This window comes from Cuculus canorus, chromosome Z (genome assembly GCF_017976375.1).
Source record: "Cuculus canorus isolate bCucCan1 chromosome Z, bCucCan1.pri, whole genome shotgun sequence".
Classification (NCBI taxonomy): Eukaryota; Metazoa; Chordata; class Aves; order Cuculiformes; family Cuculidae; genus Cuculus; species Cuculus canorus.
This window is the reverse complement of record NC_071441.1, coordinates 67492961-67514702: the sequence shown is the minus strand read 5'-3', so window position 1 is coordinate 67514702 and position 21742 is coordinate 67492961. Positions and strand designations below refer to the sequence as shown.

General features: G+C 58.4%; 3 protein-coding genes across 6 annotated transcripts; 2 read left to right on the top strand and 1 right to left on the bottom strand.

Annotated features, from left to right (window-relative positions):
- On the top strand, nucleotides 1–12385 carry TESK1 (testis associated actin remodelling kinase 1). 3 transcript variants are annotated; one of them, XM_054054695.1, is made up of 10 exons: nucleotides 1–332; nucleotides 7544–7665; nucleotides 7805–7853; nucleotides 8081–8227; nucleotides 8403–8485; nucleotides 8849–8939; nucleotides 9174–9257; nucleotides 9769–9858; nucleotides 10022–10172; nucleotides 10405–12385. In XM_054054695.1, exons 1-10 carry the CDS (start codon nucleotides 144–146, stop codon nucleotides 11442–11444), a joined length of 2046 nt encoding a protein of 681 aa, XP_053910670.1. In that variant the 5' UTR covers nucleotides 1–143; the 3' UTR covers nucleotides 11445–12385. The 3 variants fall into 3 exon arrangements, with proteins under 3 accessions (XP_053910670.1, XP_053910672.1, XP_053910671.1); XM_054054697.1 differs by lacking the exon at nucleotides 1–332 and adding an exon at nucleotides 366–2606; XM_054054696.1 differs by lacking the exon at nucleotides 1–332 and adding an exon at nucleotides 2622–7323.
- A 190-nt stretch (nucleotides 12386–12575) lies between these two features.
- On the bottom strand, nucleotides 12576–18977 carry CD72 (CD72 molecule). 2 transcript variants are annotated; one of them, XM_054054699.1, is made up of 8 exons: nucleotides 17289–18977; nucleotides 17114–17203; nucleotides 16785–16874; nucleotides 15935–16249; nucleotides 15556–15704; nucleotides 15082–15233; nucleotides 14006–14173; nucleotides 12576–13061 (listed from the first exon to the last, which is right to left on the bottom strand). In XM_054054699.1, exons 1-7 carry the CDS (start codon nucleotides 17371–17373, stop codon nucleotides 14035–14037), a joined length of 1020 nt encoding a protein of 339 aa, XP_053910674.1. In that variant the 5' UTR covers nucleotides 17374–18977; the 3' UTR covers nucleotides 12576–13061; nucleotides 14006–14034. The 2 variants fall into 2 exon arrangements, with proteins under 2 accessions (XP_053910674.1, XP_053910673.1); XM_054054698.1 differs by lacking the exon at nucleotides 12576–13061 and adding an exon at nucleotides 13079–13653.
- Nucleotides 18978–19170: 193 nt separating this feature from the next.
- Nucleotides 19171–21742, top strand: LOC104056588 (B-cell differentiation antigen CD72-like). The gene is made up of 3 exons (XM_054055352.1): nucleotides 19171–19393; nucleotides 20124–20438; nucleotides 20565–21742. Exons 1-3 carry the CDS (start codon nucleotides 19246–19248, stop codon nucleotides 20825–20827), a joined length of 726 nt encoding a protein of 241 aa, XP_053911327.1. The 5' UTR covers nucleotides 19171–19245; the 3' UTR covers nucleotides 20828–21742.

Sequence of the window (21742 nt, the reverse complement as noted above, 5' to 3'; positions counted from 1 at the left end):
GGCGCGCTCGGGGCGGCGGCAGGCGCAGCGCTGGGGCTGGGGGCGCCGCCACCGGGAGCGTCGCAGGTCTAGGAGGCGGCGCCCCCGGGGCGCGGGGATGTAAGCGCCGCTGGGCTCGCTTCGGCGGCACTGGCGGCGCCGGTATGGAGTGGGAAAAGCTGCCCCGGCGGCCCGGGGAGGGCGAGGGGGAGGCGGCGGGGCCATGGCCGGGCTGCGGGCGGCTGCGCCCCTCCTCGTACCGGGCGCTGCGCAGCGCCGTCTCCACCCTGGCGCGCATCGACGACTTCTTCTGCGAGAAGATCGGGGCCGGCTTCTTCTCCGAGGTCTTCAAGGTGTGCAGGGCGGGGGGCGGGGGTAGCGGTCGCCGGAGCATCCACGCAGGGTTTGGGTATCCCTTGGGAAGCGCGGCTCCCATCGCATCCTCATCCCAGCCCGGGTCCTTGGGGAAGGGAGACACCTGGGGTTTTGGGGAGATGTGTAGCCCCCCGCGGGGGACCTGGGGCTTTGGGAAGCCCTGCCCCCTCTCCCCCAGAGGAGCTGAGGTTTTATGGAGCCCTATGTCCCCCAGGAGCTGGGGTTTTGGGGAGCCCCGCCCTTGTTCCCCCTGACCCGGAGTTTTGGGGAGCGAAGTCCTGTCCCCCGAGGACCTGAGGTTTCAGAGAGCTCCGTTCTCCCTCCTGGAAACCTGAAGTTTTGGGGAGCCCCATCCCCCCACGGGACATGGGGTTTCAGGGAGCCCTGTCCTGTCCCCCCAGAACACCTGAGATGTTGGGGAGCCCTATCCCCACCACCCCAGGGCATCTAGGGTTTTGGGGAGCCCCTTCCCTCCACCCAAGGGCGCCTGGGGTTTCAGAGAGCCCTGCACACCCCCAGAGAACCTGAGGTTTCAGGGAGCCCTGTTCTCCCTCCCGGGGACCTGAGGTTTCAGAGGGCCCTGCCCGGTCTTACCGGGCCACCTGGGGTTTTGGGGAGCCCCTCCCCTTCAAGACAGGGAGAGTTGTTCTTGCATCTCTTCGTGCAGGGAGAGGGGAGCACCAGCTCTGTTTACAGCCTGGAAAGGCTGAGCACTTCGTTGTGGAGCTGTGGGAGGGTCAGGGCATCGGTGGCGTGGTGGGCATCCCAGCCCTGGGGACCCCTGACAAAACCATGGAGCCTCAACCCTGCCAGGCCCAGGGTGTTCCTGTCACAGAGGATACGGGCAGATGATCCAGGGAGATTTCTAGCGTTGCTGGGCCAGCTCCAGCCTCAGCTGGGCAGGTGGAAGTGCAGGATGCTCCATGGGAGCCTTCCAAAGGTGACTGAGTCTGGGAGAGGGGTGTGATGCTGCAGAACAGCCTAGCGGAAGGTCCTGACCTGAAAGCCTGGAGCTCTCTTTGTCCCTCGTCCTCTCTGGGACTACCAGAGTGGCGATGCCTATGTGTGGCCCACAGCCTGATTTGAGGTGCGCAGGTGCTGGTGGGGAGCTCAGGGTCCCAACACCATGGCAGAGCTGCATGGTGATAGTACCTTGTCAGCCCACACCAAGGGGCTGAGCCCTGCCGTGCTGCCTCAGCCACCTCTCCTATCCAAGGAGAAGTGTGTGCACTTATTGTTTTTATCCTTGGCATCACTTAAGGATGCAAGGTCTGCCCGTAAGCTGTGCTTCTAGTGGCTTCACCCTGCTCAAAGAGCAGCTTTGGGCTAGGCAGAGACCCCACCACCTCCCACCACTGTCACTGGGGTCCAGGGTAGTGCCGTGCTGTGTCCCCTGCATGGGACCGTACTCCCATACGCAACACAGCTGGGCATCCACAGCCCAGCAGGACCCTGGGGTCCCTCTCCAGCCCTGCTACCATTTCCCACTCAGCAGGGAGACCCTAAAGCCCACCTCCTCTGCAGCCACAACAGAGGTGTCCTACAAGAGCCTGTGACAGGCATGCAGAGGGAAACCTCTCCTCCATGCTCCCGCCTGCCCCTGTGGAGCCATGCCCTCTCTGCTGGCTGGGTTCCTGCTATTGATATTTGGCTTGGAGTGCACAGCAGCACCTCGGAGCAGAGGGAGCATTTAATAATGTCAGGCATGGATATGGCTCTTTAATAATGGATGCTTCAGCATCTCAGCCAGGCCACGATCTCTCCTTGCCTTGCTGTTTCTGTTTGCATGGGCCTGCGGGAGCCACAAATGCTTCTTCTCCCACATGTTCCTCATGTTCTTTTGGGGCTTCTTGCATGTAGGATTTGGGGGAGCCATGGGGGTTGGAGGGTGAGAGTGGGATCAGGTTGCTGGAGCCGATGTATGTCCATACCGGAGAGGAGGCAGGTGCAGGAGGGGGCCAGATGGGGCTTTGTGCTTGTGCGGTCGGTTGTGTCCAAGAGCTCAGCAGGATGGTGGGGCAGGCCCAGGATCTGAGCTGGGGTTTGGCCGCCTGAGCTTGTAAGGAAGATGGAGCTTGGCAGGGCAGCACAGGACTTGTTTTCCACCCACCTCCCTTGTTCCTGCTGTTGCTTTCCATGGTTGCGGGCACTCACAGCTCCCTCCTCCGCGTGGCTGCTGGGTCCTGCCTCATTCCAGCCTTGTTAGGCATGAGGGACAGGGAGGAGACCTGGACACTTCTGCCTCTACACAGGTAGGTCAAGCCCTGGTGTGCAGCCAAGCCAGGGCCAGGCGGGGTGCTGGGGTACCTGCACAGGCATCTGTGTTTCCAGTGTGAAAGCCAAAGCGTTCAGTGTGTCTGAGCCCTGGTGTCCCAAAGCTTGCCCCACGCTGAGTGTTATCCCACTCCAGCCAGGCGCTTCTCCCAGAAAGGCTTTCCAGAGTGGACAGGAGACACCAGTGATGAAAGGATGCCCTTTTCCCCAGAGACTGTTTTCTGCTAGTCCCCTGCTGTGCTGCAGAGCTGAGTTGTTTCCCTCTGGAGCAGCTGGTTCCTGTTGCCTTTCCCTGTGCGATTTCAGAGTCACCAGGCCCACCCATTTTCTTGGGTACGTGGACATTGCTGCGAGCTGCCTCTGCATCTCCAATAGACTGAGCAGACTGAGCCTGGCGTGTTTGTGCCAGACATTTTCTCCAGCCCTTAAACCACTGTTGCATCTGTTCCCCAAATCCCTCTCTTACTTTCCCATGTGCTCTCTGCAGCAGACATGGGGGCTGTGGGTAGTATCCTGGTTTTGCTCTCATGGGAGCTGTATCCAGACATCCTTGCTCATCCTGCTCTGCACTTTATCCCCCGCTGTTGCACATCCTCTTGGAGAAGCTGCTTCCCAGGGTGCAACTCTTTGGTGTGCTCAGTCCAGCGCCCGATTTCCAGGGTGCCAAGATGGGGATTATCATCTCCAAGCACAGACAGAACTTGGGACAGGGCATTGGTGCCACTGCCACCTGCTCATCTCTGGTCGCTTCCCCACCAACCTTTGAGAGTTTGTATTTACTGCCACTAATGGCACAACTCCGTCCCTCTTATCTGCTGCCCTTCATCAGTGGACCTTGCCTTGTTTTACAAAGGAGGGTGGAGTGGCATGACACAGATGGAGAAATTAAGGCAGGCAGGGAGGGAGTGAATTTGCCAAGGTCAGCCAGCTGTGGTAGGGCCAGGAGCAGCCCTTGCTGCGCTGTCGCCACTTGGGAGCCCCAGGCACTGGAAACACGTTGTGCTGACTAGCCTGGGACCCACCAGCATCTCTCCTGCACTGTCAGAGGGCGTGCTCTGAGGTTACTGGTGAGGGCTGGTGATGCCCTGGCTCTCAGTGTGCCCACAGCGCAGCACCTGGGAACATGGGAGGTGAAGGCTGCTGATGCTCAAGCATTTGTCAGGGCTGGGTGCTGCATGCCCTGCTCCCTTTGCTTCCTCAGAGGAAGTCTGTCATCCTGACCAATTCTGCATTTTCCATGTGATGAGCAGGTTTTCCAGACCCAACCAGTAAAAGACCTGTTGCACCACTGAGATTCCCGCGAGCTCAGACACAGCTGTTGTGGGTAGCTGTGGGATTACCAGCAGCATTGTGAGTTCTCTTACCTGCCCTACCATCCTTCCCTGCTCGCCTCCCTGGGGCAAAGGCTGCAGGATGATGTCCCTGTGTGGCTGTGTCTTGCCTGCACCAGGATGGGCAAAGGGCACATGCGCTGAGTGGGGTGATGTACGAGCCTGTCCCCAGTGTGGCTGCTGAAGTGGGGTGGGTGGTAGTGAGGGCTTTGCCCCATGTCTAGACGGAATCGTCAGCTGTGGGGAAGGAGCAAGCCGTCTGCTTGCTCTGATTAGCATGCTCTTTAAATAAGACTCTAATTTCCGCTGTTAAAAGAGCTCAGATCCCTTGTGCCCAGGCTGGGGCTGCAGCCAGCCTCGTCCCATCCCCCAGCCCCATGTGCTGGCAACAGATGGGAGGAGGACCGACATGCCGTGGCACCCCGGCTTGGCCGCAGTACCCCCAAGAAGCACCCAGCAAAGGGGCCATGTGGGGTGCTGGGGATCGTCAGCAATGGGTGAGGGCAATTGTCTGTCTTCTGGGTGGGGGACCAGTGGCTTGTGTCCACCCCCCACCCCGTACCCCAGCACGGCTGCCTGGCTGAGCTCAGCTCCGGGGAATGCACTGGGATTCCTGGGCGCCCTGCCAGAGTGCGTAGAGGCGAGGGGGAATGCCGTCCTGCTCTGGGAGGCTCTGTTGCCCACTGCCTTCCTGGGATGGCAACAGCAAAGGAAACCCTCTTAGCATGTGGCTGTGTCTACCGGGAGTTATGGCTTGCTCCCTCCTCTGCTATATCCATTTCCAGGGAGGAGGCCAGGATGTTGGGCTGGTGCTAACACCTGGCTGGACTGGGTAAACTGGTCAGTGCTTGTAGGAGGTCATGGGAAGCCCAAGGGAACATAACCCCTTCCCTGTCAGGGAACATGCAGGGGTGACGCAGGATGGGGCCTCTCAAGCAAGCTCAGGATGGTGGGTGCCCTCGAGGACACCATGCCCCATGTGTTTAGGGCTGTGACTGTCCTGGGAGCCAGGGAGTGTGCTGGCTAGAGGCTCCTGGGAACCCTGGGAGAAATCCCAGGAAAAGGGCTTTCACTGGACCTTCCCTCCCCCATGCTGCCTCTTCTCCAGGATTAAGGCATTAGACGACGTGCAGCTGCACTCAGACCTGACCCAGCCTATTGCAATGGCAGGAGGCTTATTAACAAGGATTTAAGCCATAGGCACATCCTGGCAATGTGGCGCTGAGCCAGCGCCTGCCAGGGGCTGCTCCCTGATCTAGGGACACTGCTGCTGATGGGGACTCGGCCAGCCCCAGGGTGCATGGCCACAGAGTGCCAGCGCTGTGCATGCCGCTCAGTGTTCCCATCGTGGGCGCGTGGCGCCGGAGCTTCACCGCCTGCAGCCATCCTGGCGGGACTGAGCCTGCCTGCGCTGTCAAGCTGGGTCCTGGCGCCTGGCAGCTGCTTGTGCCAGCCAAACCGACCGAGCCAGTCCTGCCAGCCCCAAACAGAGTAGGAAGGGAGGGCAGTGCTGCTGCCAGGCAAGCTGGGTCAGGACTGCTAGGCTTCTCTGGGCCAGCACCAGGCAGCTGGCAGGACTAGGGGGTCCCACTGGCCTCATCCAGGCTCTGGCTCCCTTGGCCTCTGGCTCTGCAGGGGGTGAAGGGAGACCCTGCGCACTCTGCTTTGGCCATGTGTGTCCCTTCCTTAAAGCCTGCACAGCCACTGAAGCCAGGCTGGGAGCCTCATTTCTGTGTCTGATGCTGCCTGCGCATGGGGATAGAGTGGATGGAAGGCAGCAATGATGAGGATGGGGTGGGAGTGCTCCTTGCCCTACCTGCAGATGCAGGCGTGGGCAGGGAGGCCCTGGGCACCAGGATAGGACTGGCAGCAGTGCCAGTATGGGGTGAGCAGGGTGATGGGCACAGGGAGGACCTGGGGTGCCGTTAGATGAGGAGCCACTGGTGTGTCCAGGGCTAGAGGAGCTGTGCTCCCCACGGCATGGGCTGCACTATCACCCTGGGATGGAGTCTCCCAAAGCCCAGTCGTTTTATCTGGTACTCACTGAAGAGGAGGCATGGGGGAACCCATCCTCCCTTCTCCCTGCAGCCCGGTGAGGGACCAGGATGGGGACCACGGCTACAGGTGTCTGGGGTGTTCCCACCTTGCTTGTCCAGGGTCTGTTCTGATCTCTGCCCAGGGACTGGCTGGCTGACAGGAGCTGGCTGGAGGTGACACGGGTGTAACTGGAGCGGGGTGCCCACAGGCAGGTGGCTGCTGAATTATTCAGAGCTGCTCCATGAACTCATTAAGCTGGTGGTGGCACAGCAGGGTTGGGCCAGGCCACTTCCACTCTGCTTGTGGCTGTTTTGGCTTTGGTGCACCCAGACATGTAAAGGGGTCTTTATAAAGCACTGGTTTTCCCCAGAAGGCCCTTTGGTTGAGGGGAGCTGCTCCCCATCCTCTGTGAAGTGGGTGCTGTATGGGTCCCTGTTTCAGCATGCATCCTAGGACAAATGCTTCTCGAAGCAGTGCCAGTCGCGGGGTGGGAAGAAGGCATCAAAGAACCCACCGCACTAGCCTCTCAGTGTTGTGATGGGGACAGGGGCCAAGCTGCAAGCAGGATTCAAGGCACAGGGGATCCTGCCTCCCACCAGCCTCCTGTGTTTTGCCCAGGGATGCAATCCCTGAGGCGAGGAGGTGTGGGGGGCAGACTAGGGGCTGGCACTAGCACAGCAGCCTCAACCAGCATTGACTAAAAAGGAGAAGAGCAGGGAGCTGACGGCAGCACCAAGGAATGCCAGTGCCTCCATGCGCTGCTTAGTGTGTACGAGGGGCAGCTGGGATCAACCAACTTGTCCCGTACCACCCCTAGCACCTACTCAGGATGGGACCCTCAGCACTGGTTCACCCCCTTTCCCCCAGCATGGTGCTGGGACGAGGGATCCCGTGCTTATCCCTCACCCTGCACGTGCTGGGGCGCTGCAGGGGCGTGGGGGTGTCCATGCTTGGCCACGCTCTCAGCTGCTGTTCCTGGCAGGGAGACAGGCCCCCAGCTCGCATGACAGCATTGAGCTGGGAACAGCTAAATATACAGCCTCAGCCAAGTGCTGTGCCCCACCAGGCTGGGGACGTTCAGTGGGGCAGCATTAGCCACTGCCAGGGCTCGTTCTGGGGACAATGTGTCCCCTCTGTCATCCACTTTGTGCTGGTGGGATCTGGCTGGTTGGTACTGACCCAAAGAAGCCCTCCCTGGTGTCCCTAATCCTGCACCTGCGTGTCCTTGCAGTGGAGTTGTTACACCTTACAGGAGCTGCTGTTTCTTCTCCAGGAGGACTGGACAGGATAGCATCATGAGGAGAGCAGGGCAAGCAGGATGCCATGGGTAGGATGGGGATGTGCATCATCATGCTGGGGGTCCTTGGGGTGCTGCTGTGCTGGGAGAGCCTCCCCCCCATCCAAACAGTCCCTGGGGTGCCTCATGCCTCAGGTGCATGGGGTGCTCAGCTCCCACCTCTTAGGCTGGAGTGGATACCAGGTGCAGGCTGGTGTCCAGGGGAGCGATGGAGACATGTGAAACTCAGCCTCTCCCGCACCCCCTCCAGGTGCGTCACCGCCAGTCAGGCCAGATCATGGTGCTGAAGATGAACAAGCTGACCAGCAACCGGGCCAACATGCTGAGGGAGGTGCAGCTGATGAACCGCCTCTCACACCCCAACATCCTCAGGTAGGAACTATTCCCCCACTGCCATCTCCATTGCCTCATTTTTCCTTAGCCTGGGTGTTTTGAAGCTACTGCTGGTGCTGGATGAGCTCCTGGGGCTGATCCCCACTGCAGCCACACTCAGGTTCCCTTTGTTTCACAGGCTCATGGGGGTGTGCGTGCACCAGGGACAGCTGCATGCACTGACAGAGGTAAGAGCAAGGCAGCAGCTGTGAGTCTCAGGCTTCCTGCAGGCCTGGGGAGGGGACAGCGATGGCTGTGAGGGCACTTTCACAGCCCGTGGCACATGTGTGGGGCAAGGTCTGCTGGAGAGCTGTGCCGTAGGGTGGTTGGGGGATATGCTGGAGCGAGAGAGGGCATCCAGCAGAATGGGAGCGGGGGGGTTGCAGTGATGCAGTGGCTTAGCTGTTCCTGTCAGTACATCAATGGTGGGAACCTGGAGCAGCTGCTGGACAGCCCTGTGCCCCTCTCCTGGTCCACACGTGTCAAGCTGGCCCTCGACATCGCCTGTGGCCTACGCTACCTGCACTCCAAGGGCATCTTCCACCGTGACCTCACCTCCAAGGTATGGGATATTCCAAGGCATCCCATTGCCCTTATTGTCCCTTACCCATGTTGCTGCCCCAGGCATGGCTATCTGGGGAGCAAAAGGCTGCGCTGTGCTGAGGCATCCCGGAAGCGGTGGCTGATGAGGCAGGGCTGCTGTGGTCAGTGTGACAGAGGTTCTCCTATGCCCCTAGAACTGCCTGGTGCGCTGCGAGGCCAGTGGCTACACAGCTGTGGTGGGCGACTTTGGCTTGGCAGAGAAGATCCCCAACTACAGGTGCGTGGGAACATCCATTCCACCCTTGGGCTGGGGAGTTTCCAGCCCACTTGGAGCCAGGAGCTGAGGAGGGATGGATGTTTGGGATGCAGCTAGAAGGGCAGGAATGAAAGGTGGTGGGGTTGGTTCCCAGTGGTTGGGGGCTCATGGGGTAGATGGACATGTTTGGGCCTGGCCAGGAGGGTTTGGAGAAGGTGTAGATGGTGTAGGTGAGGAGAGATGAGTTTGTGGGGTGCGTGGAGGAGGGATAACCCGGAAAGGGAGATGTAAATAGTGATTTAGGGTGCCCCAGTGGGAGGATGGGAGGTCGGACAGGGACAAAGTACTGTGGGCAGCTCCTAAATGTCCAACTGTGTCCCCCAGCGAGAGTGGCGAGAAGGAGCCACTGGCCGTAGTGGGGTCTCCGTACTGGATGGCGCCTGAAGTGCTGCGAGGGGAGATCTACAATGAGAAGGTGAGGCTCTATGGCTGCTGTGCATGAGGCTTTATCCAGGCTGGCACTACCAGCAGTTTGCAGGATTTGCAGCCCTGGGGGCATTCGGGCACACAGAGCAAAACAAACAGTGTGTGTCTCTGGTGGTGAGGCAGCACGGCCCTGGTGTGGCTTTGCAGGCTGTGGGTTCACAGAATGGTGGGCACATCGCCTTGGGGCTGCAGGGCCCTCTCCGTGACTCCCTGTTCTCTGCAGGCTGATGTGTTCGCGTACGGCATCATCCTGTGTGAGACCATTGCTCGCATCCCTGCTGACCCTGACTACCTACCCCGCACTGAGGTGACTCCTGTGGACAGGCATGGGGACGGGGACAGGGATGGGGATGAGGATGGGGACAGGGATGGCGAGGGTAGATGGGTGGCAGCACCGGAGCTAAGACCACTTCACTGAATGTGGGGGATCATCATTCTGTGCTGGGCAGAACACCATGTGCAGGAGCTGACCTGCATCTCGGGGCAAGCGTGCTGTGTCCCAAGTGCTACCTGGTAAAGGGTGCTCTCTGCCCATAAGCTGTCCTCAGAGCCCATAGTCAGCCTGAGTGGGAGAAGGGGACAGTTGGATTCAGGCAGAGGGTAGGTGGGGTCTGTGTTCCGGCATCCTCAGCTTTGCCCCAACTTGGAGTGACCCCAGGGTCCTTCCTTGTTATGCTCCAGATGGGGTGCTGCCATGTCCACAGCCCTGCATGGCACACAATCAGTGCAGGGAGGGACAGACAGGCTATCCCAGGTCCTCTGTGCCATGTGGTGCCCCGGAGAACCCGCCTTCACTCTTACTCCTTTCCCTGGCACAGGATTTTGGTCTGGATGTCGCCACTTTTCGCAAAATGGTGGAAGTCAACTGCCCAGCGGCCTTCCTCCAGCTTGCTTTCCACTGCTGCAGTGTGAGTCTCCCATCTCCATCTACCTTCCCTGCAAGGGCAGCTGGGCAGGATGTGCAGCCTTGACTGCACCAGGGGAGAGGCAGGAAGCTGCCTTGGTTAGGCAGGGCTCCCTGAGAGGTCTGGGGGAGCCACAGACCTAACAGAGAACCCTTCCTGCCCACAGATGGAGCCTACGTCCCGGCCCTCGTTCCTGGAAATCACGCAGTGCCTGGAGGGCATCCTGCAGCACCAGCTGAGTGCTGAAGGTGCTAGGGCCACCCTCTTCAGCGGCATGGAGAGCCTGCCCTCGCCTGGGACTGCAGCTACACTTAACGGTATGTGGACACCCAGGGGACAGGGTATAGGGAGTGCAAGGAGCAGGGAGGTGGGGTGTCCCGTCCTACCCCAGCAGCCTTCAGGGAGGTTACATGTAAGTCTGTAGGATGGAGATGGTCGCTGTTTCCAGCTTTTCCACCCCTTGTTTGTTGGGTGCCAGCACCCCTTGGCACTCTGTACTGACAGCTGCTGGCAGTTGGTGATCTGTTCCCCTCTGTGTGTGCCCACTAGAAGCTGGGAGGGCAGCCAGCCATGCCAAGCAGTCACCCCTGCGCGAGCTAGGGACGCAGCATCTGCAGCCAGACCAGCGCCTCTCCCGCAGCCAATCCGATGTGTTCTCTCCAAAATCGCCCACCTTGCTGCGGCCACTGGAGCCTTATAGTGGGGCCAGGACCAAGGAGACGTCCCCCCGCATCAACCCCTTCTCCCAGCGTGAGGACCTGAAGGGGGGGAAGATCAAACTCTTTGATACGCCAAGCAAGTCTGTCATCTCACTCACCTTCGACCTGCCACCTCCCGCTCCACTCCAGCTCAGCTCCCCTGTGACACCTGAGCCCACCATGGAGGTGCAGTGTGACTTCTCAGCCCCTACTGCTACTCCCCGCAAGTGCCACTCGCTGCCCACCTCCCCCGAGCTGCCCCGCCGGGGGGGGCTGGCACTGGGTGTGGGGTCCCCTCATCCAGCTGATGACCACCAGAGCCCCACCCTCCTCCCACCCCCGGCCTGGGAACGAGCCTCCCCTCCCAGTCCCGGGGCAGAGGAGCGGATGGACTGTAGCACCGACAGCCTTGAGCTGCCACAGCCCCCACCACCACCCAACAATTGCAACTTCATCTGCACAGCATCCTCGGGTACCACACCCTGGCACCCAGGGCATGAATCCCCCAGTGGGATCCTCTTCAACAACAACCATGTGGTGGTCAGCAAACCCCTGTCTTGGGGCAGCGGGCCAAGGCACGGCTTCTCCGAGCTCAGTATTGCCTGCACAGCGGCGCTGGAGCAGACGGAGCGTGCTGCCATGCTGCCCGGGCACGGCTCCAGCACCACACTGGAGCAGGATGAGGTGCTGCACTGTCCCGACTGCTGCCTGGGTCCCTTGAGTTTCAGTTTTGCCTCTGTCTGCCACCAGCCGGCACCCAGCTCACCTCGCTACCAGAACCTCAACTGCGAGGCTAAGAGTTGCCCCTACCACGACCAGGGCCGCCAACAGAAATCCACAGGGCCAGTGCTGACAGAGCCCAGCCTGAAGCTGCCGGAGGCACAGTCCTAGTGCCGGGGTCCCCTGTGGAATGGGGCTCTCTCCGGCTGCCTCTCGGACCCCCCCGTGGCTGCAGCACCAAGCAAGTGCTGGAGCCTGGGGTACATCCTCGCACCCACCACACTTGATGACTGTTGGTGATGACAGCCCTAAGCTGTGGCCACCACAGTGCTGCCCAGGTCCTCAGGCACCCATACTACCACTATCAGCCTCTAGGGAGGTCTGCGGGGGGGTCCAGGGGTGGGCTGGGTCCCTGCCGGGGACTGAAGTGCAATAACACCCCTGCTCCAAGCACACTCCAAGTGCTGCCTCAAGGCAGCAGGGCTGATCCTCCAGGATGCCCCTGGGTCTCAAACTCTACTTGTAGGACCTCCCTTTCCCAAGCATTCACCCTTCTGCTTGGTCTCATGGAGGGGTGTGCAATGAGCTAGGGAAAACCAGAAATTCCCCACAGCCCCTCCCCAGGCCAAGGGATGAGCAGGGCTGGGCTGTGGGCAGAGGAATGGGGTGTGTATCTGAGGATCCTGTTGGGCTGGTGCAAGTCCCCATGCTTCTCTAGAACTGTGGGGAGTGCAGCCAGACCCTGATGTGGGAAGAGACATACGAGGGGCCAGGAGAGGGGCAATGCACATGGGGAATGCACAGGGTGGATTACCAGCAGTGGAGCTGCTCCAGCCTGCCCAGCACCAAGGGCTTGGTGCTGAGCTGGTATGGTCTCCTGTTGCCCTGACACATGGGATCAGGAGCCAGGTGATGGCAGAGGGGCCGGGGTGCCATCCTGTCACTGGGGATAAGGGGTCATTGGGCAGCGTGATCAGGCTGCCCGGCCCCTGGCAAGGGTGGGAGCCGGCTTTCCTCCCTCCTGCACAACGCACTGGTGAATGCAGAACTCTCGTGTTTTTTATTATTACTATTAATTGCTAGTAATATATACTCAGCTTATTTAAAGTGTTCATTAAAGACTGAATGTCCCAGCAATTCAGACTGCTGCTTCTGTCTCTTGAGTGCAGGGGAGGGGACCCTGGCCCCAAAAGACTGCACAGGCTTGTCTGGAGTTTCTTTTGCCTTTCCGGGCCTGCAAGCTGGCCTGGCTTAGCCCAGGATCTCAAAGCCCCCAAATCCATCTCAGTTGAAATGGCTTTGATCAAATTCCCATTCATTATTTAGGCTCTTTGGGTTTATGCACTTCAGTCTGTGTTTGTGGTGGTACACAAGAAAGCAAAGAGCAGACAAGCTGTGTCTCTTTATTGCTACAAAGTGGGTTCAGAAACCGGACAAGACAGACAAGTGACACGTGCCACCTCCAAAGAGCCTGCATTTAGCACGCTTTTGCTCTTCAAGCAAGCGAACTCAACGTAGCAATTTATCAACTATATATGGCACACACAACCCCGTAATGAAATAAGAGCATCTTCACCTGGTTGAACATGACCTCCTCTGCTGTTGCCTGACTGCAATGTTACATCAGGGCTATTTTGCGTAATCTTTACATGTGCACGTGTGTAGTAGCTATTTAAAGTCCTGATGACTTGTCTCACAAAGCGTTGGTCCGCTGCAAGTGCCAGAGTTGCTTTTGCTTTCAAAAGGCACCATCACACTGTACAGTCCTAAAGGTCATTGCTCTGCTTCCTAATTAGCAAAAAGAAAAACAAAATACAAAAAAAAAAATACAACTGCCGGCAAAGGCGAAGGGCAGTTCAAATGCAGTTTGAGGGAAACTTGGACTCACTGGCAGAGTTGCCTGAAAGTCATGGCCAAGCTGCTCCTGGGATGGCGCCAGGCATAAAGTCCCTGCCCTGTGGTAGGGACGGGTGTAGGGCTGTGCTGTCCCCCTCTTCCACATCTCTGTGTGGCAGCACCACAGCTCATTCCATGCTGAGAATATTGTATGGCTGCAGTGCCGAGCGTCAGGGCTTGTTCTGCTCTGCAGCTGGGTCTGGGCTCTACCTTTTCACACTAGCCGTTCTCAGGAAGACCCTGCGTAGGTTGGGAGCTGGAATGTGGGGACCATAGAGCTCTGCTGGAGCACATTTGCTGGGGGAAAACACTACTACATCCCCCAATATGTGTAATGTCCAAAGCATCACTAGGCATTGCTGGGAAGAACCTGGGCAGCCCATGGGCAGGAGTCTGCAAGAGTCAAGGGAGTTGCTCATATGGACAGGACATCCTGGGCAGGATTGCAGCAAGGCTGAAGTGGAAGTGGTGTGGGGTGCAGGTGCTGCAAGGGAAGGCAGAGGCTGAAGGTGAGGGTGAGGTACTGCCCAGCCTCCACCACACACAGTGGGGCTGGGAAGGCAGCTAGCAAGCGGATTTCTCTCGTCTTGCCCCTTTGCTGCCCCCCAGTTTGGAGGTGTTGCTTGAGTTATTGCACACCAGGGGCGCCAATGGCAGTGAAGGGATGCAAGCAGGCTCCATCCAGCACAGGGATGCGTGTGCACCACTCTCCCTTTCCAAGGGAGGGGGTCAACAAGCCCCATGCTGAGGTCCAGGCTCCCCAACTTCCCTCCTTGCACACCCCAAGGGACCCATGCACCTCGGGGTTCAGCAGAGCCTGGTATGGGCACACTCACCACAGCAGTGATGGGGTCAGCAGCCATCGTCACATGAACGGGGAGCTCGGCCCCACTGGCTTCTCGCAGATCCAGAGGTGCACGTCATCCGGACCAGCACATTGGGCAGGTTTGATGTTTCCACGGCTTATTACGGCACAGGACCCATTTGACTTCGACTGCCATGGCCTGGATGGGGAAACAACACATCAGGGGGCTGCTACTGCCATATCCACCACACCTCAGAAGCAGCTAAGTCTGCCTCAGTGTGGGAGGGCTTGAATGCTGCAGTCAAAGAGGGGATCCCCCAGTCCTGCCCTAAAGATTTCACAGGCTGAAGCCTCATTCAGAGAATTCCTGCCCTTCCTCAGGCAATTTAAGTAACTCATCTACAGAGTGTTTGCACCACTTGCACCTCACCTCAGCCTTCCCTCTGCTTCAATCTCAGTCTTGCCACTGGGGAATATTTCATCCCTGCAGTGCCCAGTGATGGGGAGAGCCTAGTCCTTCCTGGGAGCACCTGGATGGACAGAGGAGCTGCCCTTGGCCATGGGTCCATTGTGGGGTGCAGCCCCCTTCAGCAGGGCTAAGGATGGAGGGGCAGGAAACGGGCAGGGACAGAGCACCCAGCACCCAGCCAGATGGGTCTGTTCCTCCTCAGTGCTCTCAGACACCACAAGAGGAAGCAGTGGTGAGCCAGGCAGTGGGTGCACGTGGCAGGGGGGAAGCCCAGGACCTTCTGCAGGCAGGAAGGCTTGATTTTCCCTTGAGGAGAGACTAAAGAGGCGCGTAGATGATAGAGGTTATAATCAAAAGCTTTGTCCAGAACCCAAATAAAACTTGTGGTTTCTTTTGTCTATCTCCTGCTTGTGCAAGCCCTGCATAAACCTTCCACAACCCCGCTCTCCAGGTCTTGGCTTTCCATTTGCACAGCCTTCAATCATGTCATCAAACAGACCTTCCCTTGGCCTCAGCCACTTTCATGTTTTTCACTGCCCAGTCCTCATGCTTGGAACTGACTGCTGGTGGGATTTAAACACTTCCTAAAGCATGCTGAGGAAGAGAGGGTTTCAGCAAGAGGCTGTTCTGCCTGGTACCTTTCATAAAGGGAGCCATCTACCCAGAACCAGGCATCAGAAACTCCGCCGTCTTCTGGGTCCTCTTCCTCCAGCCAGCCATATTCATACCAGGGGAAGCTGCTCTTCTGCAGCCCGATCCAGTATGGGATGTCCGCATTCTTCAGGAAGGTCTGGGGAAGGAGAAAAAGGACCTTCTAGTGGCTCTTCCATGCTACCTACATGCTGTGATGTATGCAAGGTGTTGCCATGACCCCAACGATCTCTTGTGGCTGGAGCTCCCTGTGTCAGGCCAGCTGAGCAGCCCCAGTATCCTACTCCAGCCTGGACAGCATCCAGAGCCTCTCTGCTCTCTGTCTAGCACCAGCCACGTGCTCCACAGATCAGCCTTGCACCCTTCAACATCTGGCAGGGCAGGAGTCCTCAGACGTTGTACCATGGGGTGCCCAGGGATGGATGCATCAGCTCTTGTCCTTAGTTCCCCCAGTACCCTACCGGCACAGTCCAGCGACTCCAGGATTTGGTGACCAGGAGCTGAGAATATTTCTTCTCACACTCATCTTTGCTGTCTTCCCACGTCTTCTTCTCCGAAGAGACGTAGAGGCACTTGCCCCTGTGCAGCAGCCAGCCTGAGGGGCAGCAATCTAGGGGCAACAGTGATGCCTTGCTTAGCCTGTGGGGTGACCAGGAACAGACCCACGTCTTCCCAGCAGACATCACAGGCTCAGCCTTCCTCCAGGCAGAGCTTCTGCTTTTGCACCACCCTGTCCCTACCAGACGGCCAAAAAAAGGCAGGTCCCGTGCCTTGGGACAGCACCTGCTGAGCGGTTACAGTCCCCTGGGTCATCCCATCCCTGGTCTTCCATCTCCCTACCTATAACGGTGCAGGAGCGCAGGATAGCCACAGTGCTCTCACTGTTGTTGAGCCTCCCCTGCACCTCCTGCATCTCCTCCTCCGTCTTCCCCAGGACCCTCATGACGCGTCCCAGTTCGGCATTCAGGCTCCCCAGCTCCTTCTGGCTGCTGTTGCCCTCCTGCCACGCTCGCTGCAGCTCCGCTCTGGCCCACGCCAGCTCCACGCGTGTCTGCTCCAGGCTCTGCTCCCTCGCGCTCACCTCCTGCGACAGGCGGCCCTGCTCTGCCGCGTGCTCCCGGGAGGCAGCTTGCAGGCTTTGGGTGACCTGCCAGTCTGGGAACAGGGTGGGTGAGCTGGGACACAGGGATGGGACAGCCCAAGAAGGAGGACCTGGGACTGATCCTGCTTAGCAGGTAGGGTAGGTATGGTCAGATCAAGCAGGGTAGGGAAAGACAGGGATGTGTCCATTCTGGGTGGGAAAGGATAGAAAAGGCACAGCAGGAAACTGTATGGTCAGGGGTTTGGTAGGACCTGGCAGGTGAGAGTGGGGCAAGGCAGGACAGGGTGTAGGGACACGAAGCTGAGCAGGGAGGGCACAGCAATGAGAGGTTGGGAAATGCCTACAAGGGAAAGGAGCAAAAACAGAGAATGAGGTGGGGAAAGGATGTAATGAGGGGCAAGGGAGGCATCCATGATGTGCAAGGGATACAAGCCAGCTTGTGACAGACAAGGCAGAGCTATACAGCCACAAGCAGCGTGTAAGGGCATGCCTCTGTTCACCCCCCTGTTCACCCATGGCACCCACCACAGCCTGACTGCTACCCTGTGCTGCCCAGCCAGCTCAGGACTGCCCAGCCCCTCGACTCACAGCAAGCTCCCAGGGCCACGGTGGTCACCAGCAGCAGCAGGCAGGTTGCCAGCAGCCCCGTAAAGATGCACCAGTGCCTGGACCAGCGCCCTGCAAGGCAAAACCAGCCACACACATCACCTGGTGAGCCAGGAAACCCCTGGCAGCCGCCATACCTCCTGCCTGCAGGCAGCGGAGTAGCAGCATGGTGGCACAGGTGGCATGGTGTGGGTGCATGGTGGCACAGTGTGGGTGCTTCCTCTTCAAGGACAGGAGTGGGAGCACCCTGAAACACTAACCACCTGCAAGAGGACCTCCCCAGCTATCCTGGTCTCCAGCTAGGCACTCACCGGCACTGGGCTGAGACCTGTCCTCATCCTGCCCTGTTGGTGCTGGATGCATGTTCTCGTAGGGGCTCTCCGTCTCATCCATGCCGAGGACTGTTGAAGGAAGGCAGGGGAGAGCAGCTGAGTCCACAGGGCTTGGCGTGGCAGGGGAAGTGTGAGGGGTTCCACAGGCTCTCACCTGCCTCCAGCGCCTGGCTGGCCGTGCCACGGCCCCCCATCACCTTGGCAAACCTCAGGTCAGCATAAACCACGCTCTGGGCCATGTCAGCAAATGCTGGGCAAGCCCTGAGCCCTGCTGGCTCCTACCCGACCCTTGGGATGCCTTTCTGGGATGGTCCTGCTCCCCAGTGATTGCACCCTCTCTCAGAGGTGCAAAAGAGAAATGCAGCTGATGTTTGTAGAAGCAGAAGTTTGCTGTGAGATGCAACAGATGGGACCAGCGAGGCAAGGCTGCAGGGACCAGTACCCTCTCATTGGTCCCAGCACCACTAGCCCATCCCCTCCTACGCCCCAGAAGTGCTCACAGTCTCCCCAGTCACACGGCAGGGTCAGGGCAGCATGTCCTGAAGTCAGGGCAGCAGCAGAGTAAGGATGGATCCAAATGCCAAGACCAGAGAAGAGCTGGAGGAGAGCAGGGCCAGCCTGGACACAGGAGCACATTGCTCAGAGGACAGCTTTATGGACAGCCGTGTAGAAGCCCAGCGGTCTTCACAGATGCAGATTTCCCCTGCTGGTCTCTGGGAATGGGAATTTGTGCATTGCGGGTACAAAAGGTTCCACTGCCACGTTTATGCCAAAGCAAGAGGCCGATGCCTTGGCATACCTGCGGTATCAACAGCAAGCACAGAGCAAGCGGCCGATGCTCTCATGCTCGCTAGCTTGAGACCTTGGAATTGTTAGCACAACACCCATGGGGTAGTAAGAAAAGAATGCGTAAGAGGAACAAGAAAAGGAGGAAAACATGAAGATAAGGGGCACATCTGTAGCAGTAGTTGTTGCACATTATCGCCATATCTGTGGGATCTTTGATGTTGAAATTCACCGGGGTAGCCGTTAGCTAGGTAGAGAAACACTATACAAGCCTTTGCCTTTGCACAATAAAGTGATTTTGGTTTCACCTTCAGCAGAGTCCGTGCCATTCAGTCGCCACAGTGCATGATATAGCTTGTGCCACTGCCTCTCATCCTCCTCGTGGTCTTCTCCTAGAAGACCTCAGGTTTTGAATCACTACAAATTCCCTGCAGAGAGTTACCAACAGCAATGACGCCTACTTTGCTTTCCTTTCCCCACGACTCGCAGCACCTCTTCCCCAGTCCCAGCCTCCAGCCCCTCAGCATCTCAGAGATCTATACTCTTTTTGTGCATCCAGAGAAAGATTTCAGTAGGGTCACTGAGATGAGGACTGACTAGCCACGTCAGGCCACAGTCAGTTCCTGAGATAGGACTGGGCATGTTCAGGGGCTCTAGTGGATTGTGGTGTGCATTGTGATGCCACTCTCCATACTCTCTGCAAGAGCAGGGAAAGTCCTTCGTCACTGGAGAAAGGCAAAAATCAAGGCTAGCTTCAAAGGGGACAGAAAGGAGCTTCGGAAAAGTAAAATTTGAGCAGCTTCAAGTCAGTTCCCAGGAAGAAGATGGAGATCATCCTCCTGAGCATGCAGTGGTCCAGGCTCAGGAAGGACATGGTAGTGGCTGGGGGGGTGGCAGCAGGATTTACCAGGCACCAGTATCACCTGCCTGACCTGCTTGCCTGCTGCTGTGGGACCACTGGTCTGGAGATGAGCAGAGAACAATAGAGGCCATTTATTGTGACCCTTTGGGGTATGGGGCATGTTTCCCTGTGGTGAACTTGCTGATAGTGTGGAGATGTAGCCAGGGGAAGAGCAAAAGAGCAGGAGCTCATGCAGAAACACAGAAACGCCTTTTAGGCAGTTTAGGGGCGTGGAAGGGGACAGGACGGTGATGCAGAGACCAATGGCAGGGCACTGGTGCCCGTGGCTTTCCTGTTCACATCTGTCACACTTCACAGCAAACTTTTGCTTCTGCAGAAACCAGTCGCACTTCTTCTTTGCAGCCCCAGAAGAAGGGGTGACTGTGGCAGATCAGGAGCTGTCAGGACCATTGGGGCAGCCCAGATGATGGACCAGACCATGGTCTATGCTGACCTGAAGTTTGCTACGGCCCCACCAGTCACCACCCCCACCTGCCCCACAGCCCCTGATGAGGATGACAGCCCCTACGAGAACCTGCTGCTGGGGCCTGTGCCCACGGTGCCCAGCCCAGGTGAGACCCCAGCTGTGGCTGTGGCAATGGGGATGCCCTAACGCAGGTAGTGGGTGGTGGTGGTGGGACCACAGCGTGGTGCCTGAGTGCTCTCATCTCTTGCAAGGCGCTGGCCCCACCACTGGCGTGTGCTCACAAGGCTGCTGGCAGCCAGTCTGCTGGTGCTGCTGGTGCTGCTGGTGGTGGCTGCTGTGTCCCTGGGGGCTTGCTGTGAGTTGGGGCAAGGGCTGTGAGGTGCGGGCAGCTGGGGAGGAGTGGATTGGGGTTGGTTGAGGTCTGGGCTGCTGGGGGATTGTCAGGGCCAAGGGGATGGTTGTGCAGGGCAGAGTGCTGCCTCTTGCATGGCCCCCTGAGGTACCCTCCATCTGCCTTCACTGCCCCCCACTGCCTCTCACTTCCTTGCCGTTGCCTCCCATTACCTTTAATTTCCCTTCCCTTTGCTCTCCCTTCGCCTTCCCCTTGTCTTCACATTGCCCACCCCTCACCTCCTCCTTGCTTTCCACTTGCTTCCCACTGCCTCCCATTACCTTCATTTTCCCTCCCCGTTGCCACCTATTGCCTTTCCACTGCCTTTCCTTTCATACCTATTGCTTTACCATTGCTTGGCATCATTTCCTGTTGACATCCTTGTCCTCCCCTTGCAAAGGCCATGTCCTGAGCAGGGTAACCCCCACAATTGCTGCCCAGGCTGTCCCATCCCTGTGTCCCAGCTCACCCACCCTGTTCCCAGACTGGCAGGTCACCCAAAGCCTGCAAGCTGCCTCCCGGGAGCACGCGGCCGAGCAGGGCCGCCTGTCGCAGGAGGTGAGCGCGAGGGAGCAGAGCCTGGAGCAGACACGCGTGGAGCTGGCGTGGGCCAGAGCGGAGCTGCAGAGAGCGTGGCAGGAGGGCAACAGCAGCCAGAAGGAGCTGGGGAGCCGGGATGCTGAGCTGGGGCGTGCCAGGCAAGAGCTGACTGTGCTGCAGCAGGAGACGCAGGAGCTGCGGGGAGCGCTCAGGGACAGCAACAGCACTGTGAACATCCTGCGTGCCTGCGTGAATACAGGTAGGGCTGTGGTGGGGTGGGCAGATGGGCAGTGATGCTGCCAGGAAGATGAAGGGGCTGATGTCAGGCTGGGCACTCCAAGCATCCATGCGAGAGTGATTGCCCGGCCTGTACCCTTGCCCCTAGATTGCTGCCCCTCAGGCTGGGTACTCTACAGGAGTAAGTGCCTCTTCATCTCCATGCAGAAGAAGACTTGGTTCGAGAGCTCTGAGGACTGCAGAAAGAAATCTGCTCACCTGCTGGTCCAAGGCAGCTGGCCACCATGGACGGTGCCGGTACTGAGCATGGGGGCAGCAACACCCCAGAAGTGTGGGATGATGATGGGTTGGGCAGACACTGTGGGGCCAGTGGACAGAGGCATCTGCAGAGATGCTGGGGTGGCACCATGAACCCTGGGTGCCCGTCCCAGGAGACTGTAGAGATGAGCACAACCAGGCCCAGGGCTCCTGCACATCACAGGGATGCACGGACCCAGCAGTTAACAGCTTCTCTCCCGAGAGGATTTTGTGCAGGAGTACTGGATTGGATAGTTTCTTCTGCCCTGAAGAGTAGTCTTCTATGGCAGGACAACAAGCAGTTCAACCCATAAGTGGAGCAGACCTGCAGCTCCCTCCTTCAGCAATGTTGGGGAGGTCCTGTTTCACTCCTATGAGGCCATCCTGGCAAAGAGGGCTATGCTCCAATGAGCAATGCCCTGAGAGAGGACACTCTGCGTAGAGCCCACCTGCAGGGTGCACTGCCAGGTCTGCAACTGGCACAGGACGTGATCATGCGGAAGAAAGCGGCCCTTCCTAAGACTGGTCCCAGTGCCAGGCACCCTGCCTGTCTCAGTAGCAGTGGGATCCGTGGGAAGAGATGTCCACAGTGAGGATGCTGTCACTGCCCCTCTGAGATGTGCCCTGTTTCCTAGGAAGAGCCGTCTTGCAAACTGCAGGCTATCAGCTAACGGGAGTATAGAGAGTTTGAAGTGCACCAAGAAGTACCAGTGGATCTGTGAGCAGCCCCCGAAGCTGAGCATCTGAGACCCTCCTTCCATTCTCAGTCAAGAACTGACTAGACTGTCACCCCACTTTGTCACAGGACTCAGAGACAGGACCAGCGGGTGCACCCTGAGACCCTCTCTCCTGGGCACACGTTGCTTCAACTGTGATGCAAATCTCTGGGAAAGACTGTCTGCATTTGAAAGCAAGGCTCATGGAAAACATACCTTATTACCCTCTCTGACACTCATGCATACACTTATATAACCTTGGACTGGTCCTCTGCATGTCCCCGTGTGCCCTGGACAGTGCAGCTCACGGTGA

Excerpts from the sequence above, each read along its gene's own strand:
- TESK1 (XM_054054695.1), top strand. The coding sequence starts at position 144 with ATGGAGTGGGAAAAGCTGCCCCGGCGGCCCGGGGAGGGCGAGGGGGAG. Across the intron at positions 8,486-8,848 it reads GAGAAGATCCCCAACTACAG|CGAGAGTGGCGAGAAGGAGC; the intron begins GTGCGTGGGAAC and ends TGTGTCCCCCAG. Across the intron at positions 8,940-9,173 it reads GGGAGATCTACAATGAGAAG|GCTGATGTGTTCGCGTACGG; the intron begins GTGAGGCTCTAT and ends TGTTCTCTGCAG.
- CD72 (XM_054054699.1), bottom strand. The coding sequence starts at position 17,373 with ATGGCCCAGAGCGTGGTTTATGCTGACCTGAGGTTTGCCAAGGTGATG. Across the intron at positions 16,875-17,113 it reads CAGGTCTCAGCCCAGTGCCG|GGCGCTGGTCCAGGCACTGG; the intron begins GTGAGTGCCTAG and ends TTTGCCTTGCAG. Across the intron at positions 14,174-15,081 it reads GATGGCTCCCTTTATGAAAG|GCCATGGCAGTCGAAGTCAA; the intron begins GTACCAGGCAGA and ends TTCCCCATCCAG.
- LOC104056588 (XM_054055352.1), top strand. The coding sequence starts at position 19,246 with ATGATGGACCAGACCATGGTCTATGCTGACCTGAAGTTTGCTACGGCC. Across the intron at positions 19,394-20,123 it reads GCCCACGGTGCCCAGCCCAG|ACTGGCAGGTCACCCAAAGC; the intron begins GTGAGACCCCAG and ends CCCTGTTCCCAG. Across the intron at positions 20,439-20,564 it reads GCGTGCCTGCGTGAATACAG|ATTGCTGCCCCTCAGGCTGG; the intron begins GTAGGGCTGTGG and ends CCTTGCCCCTAG.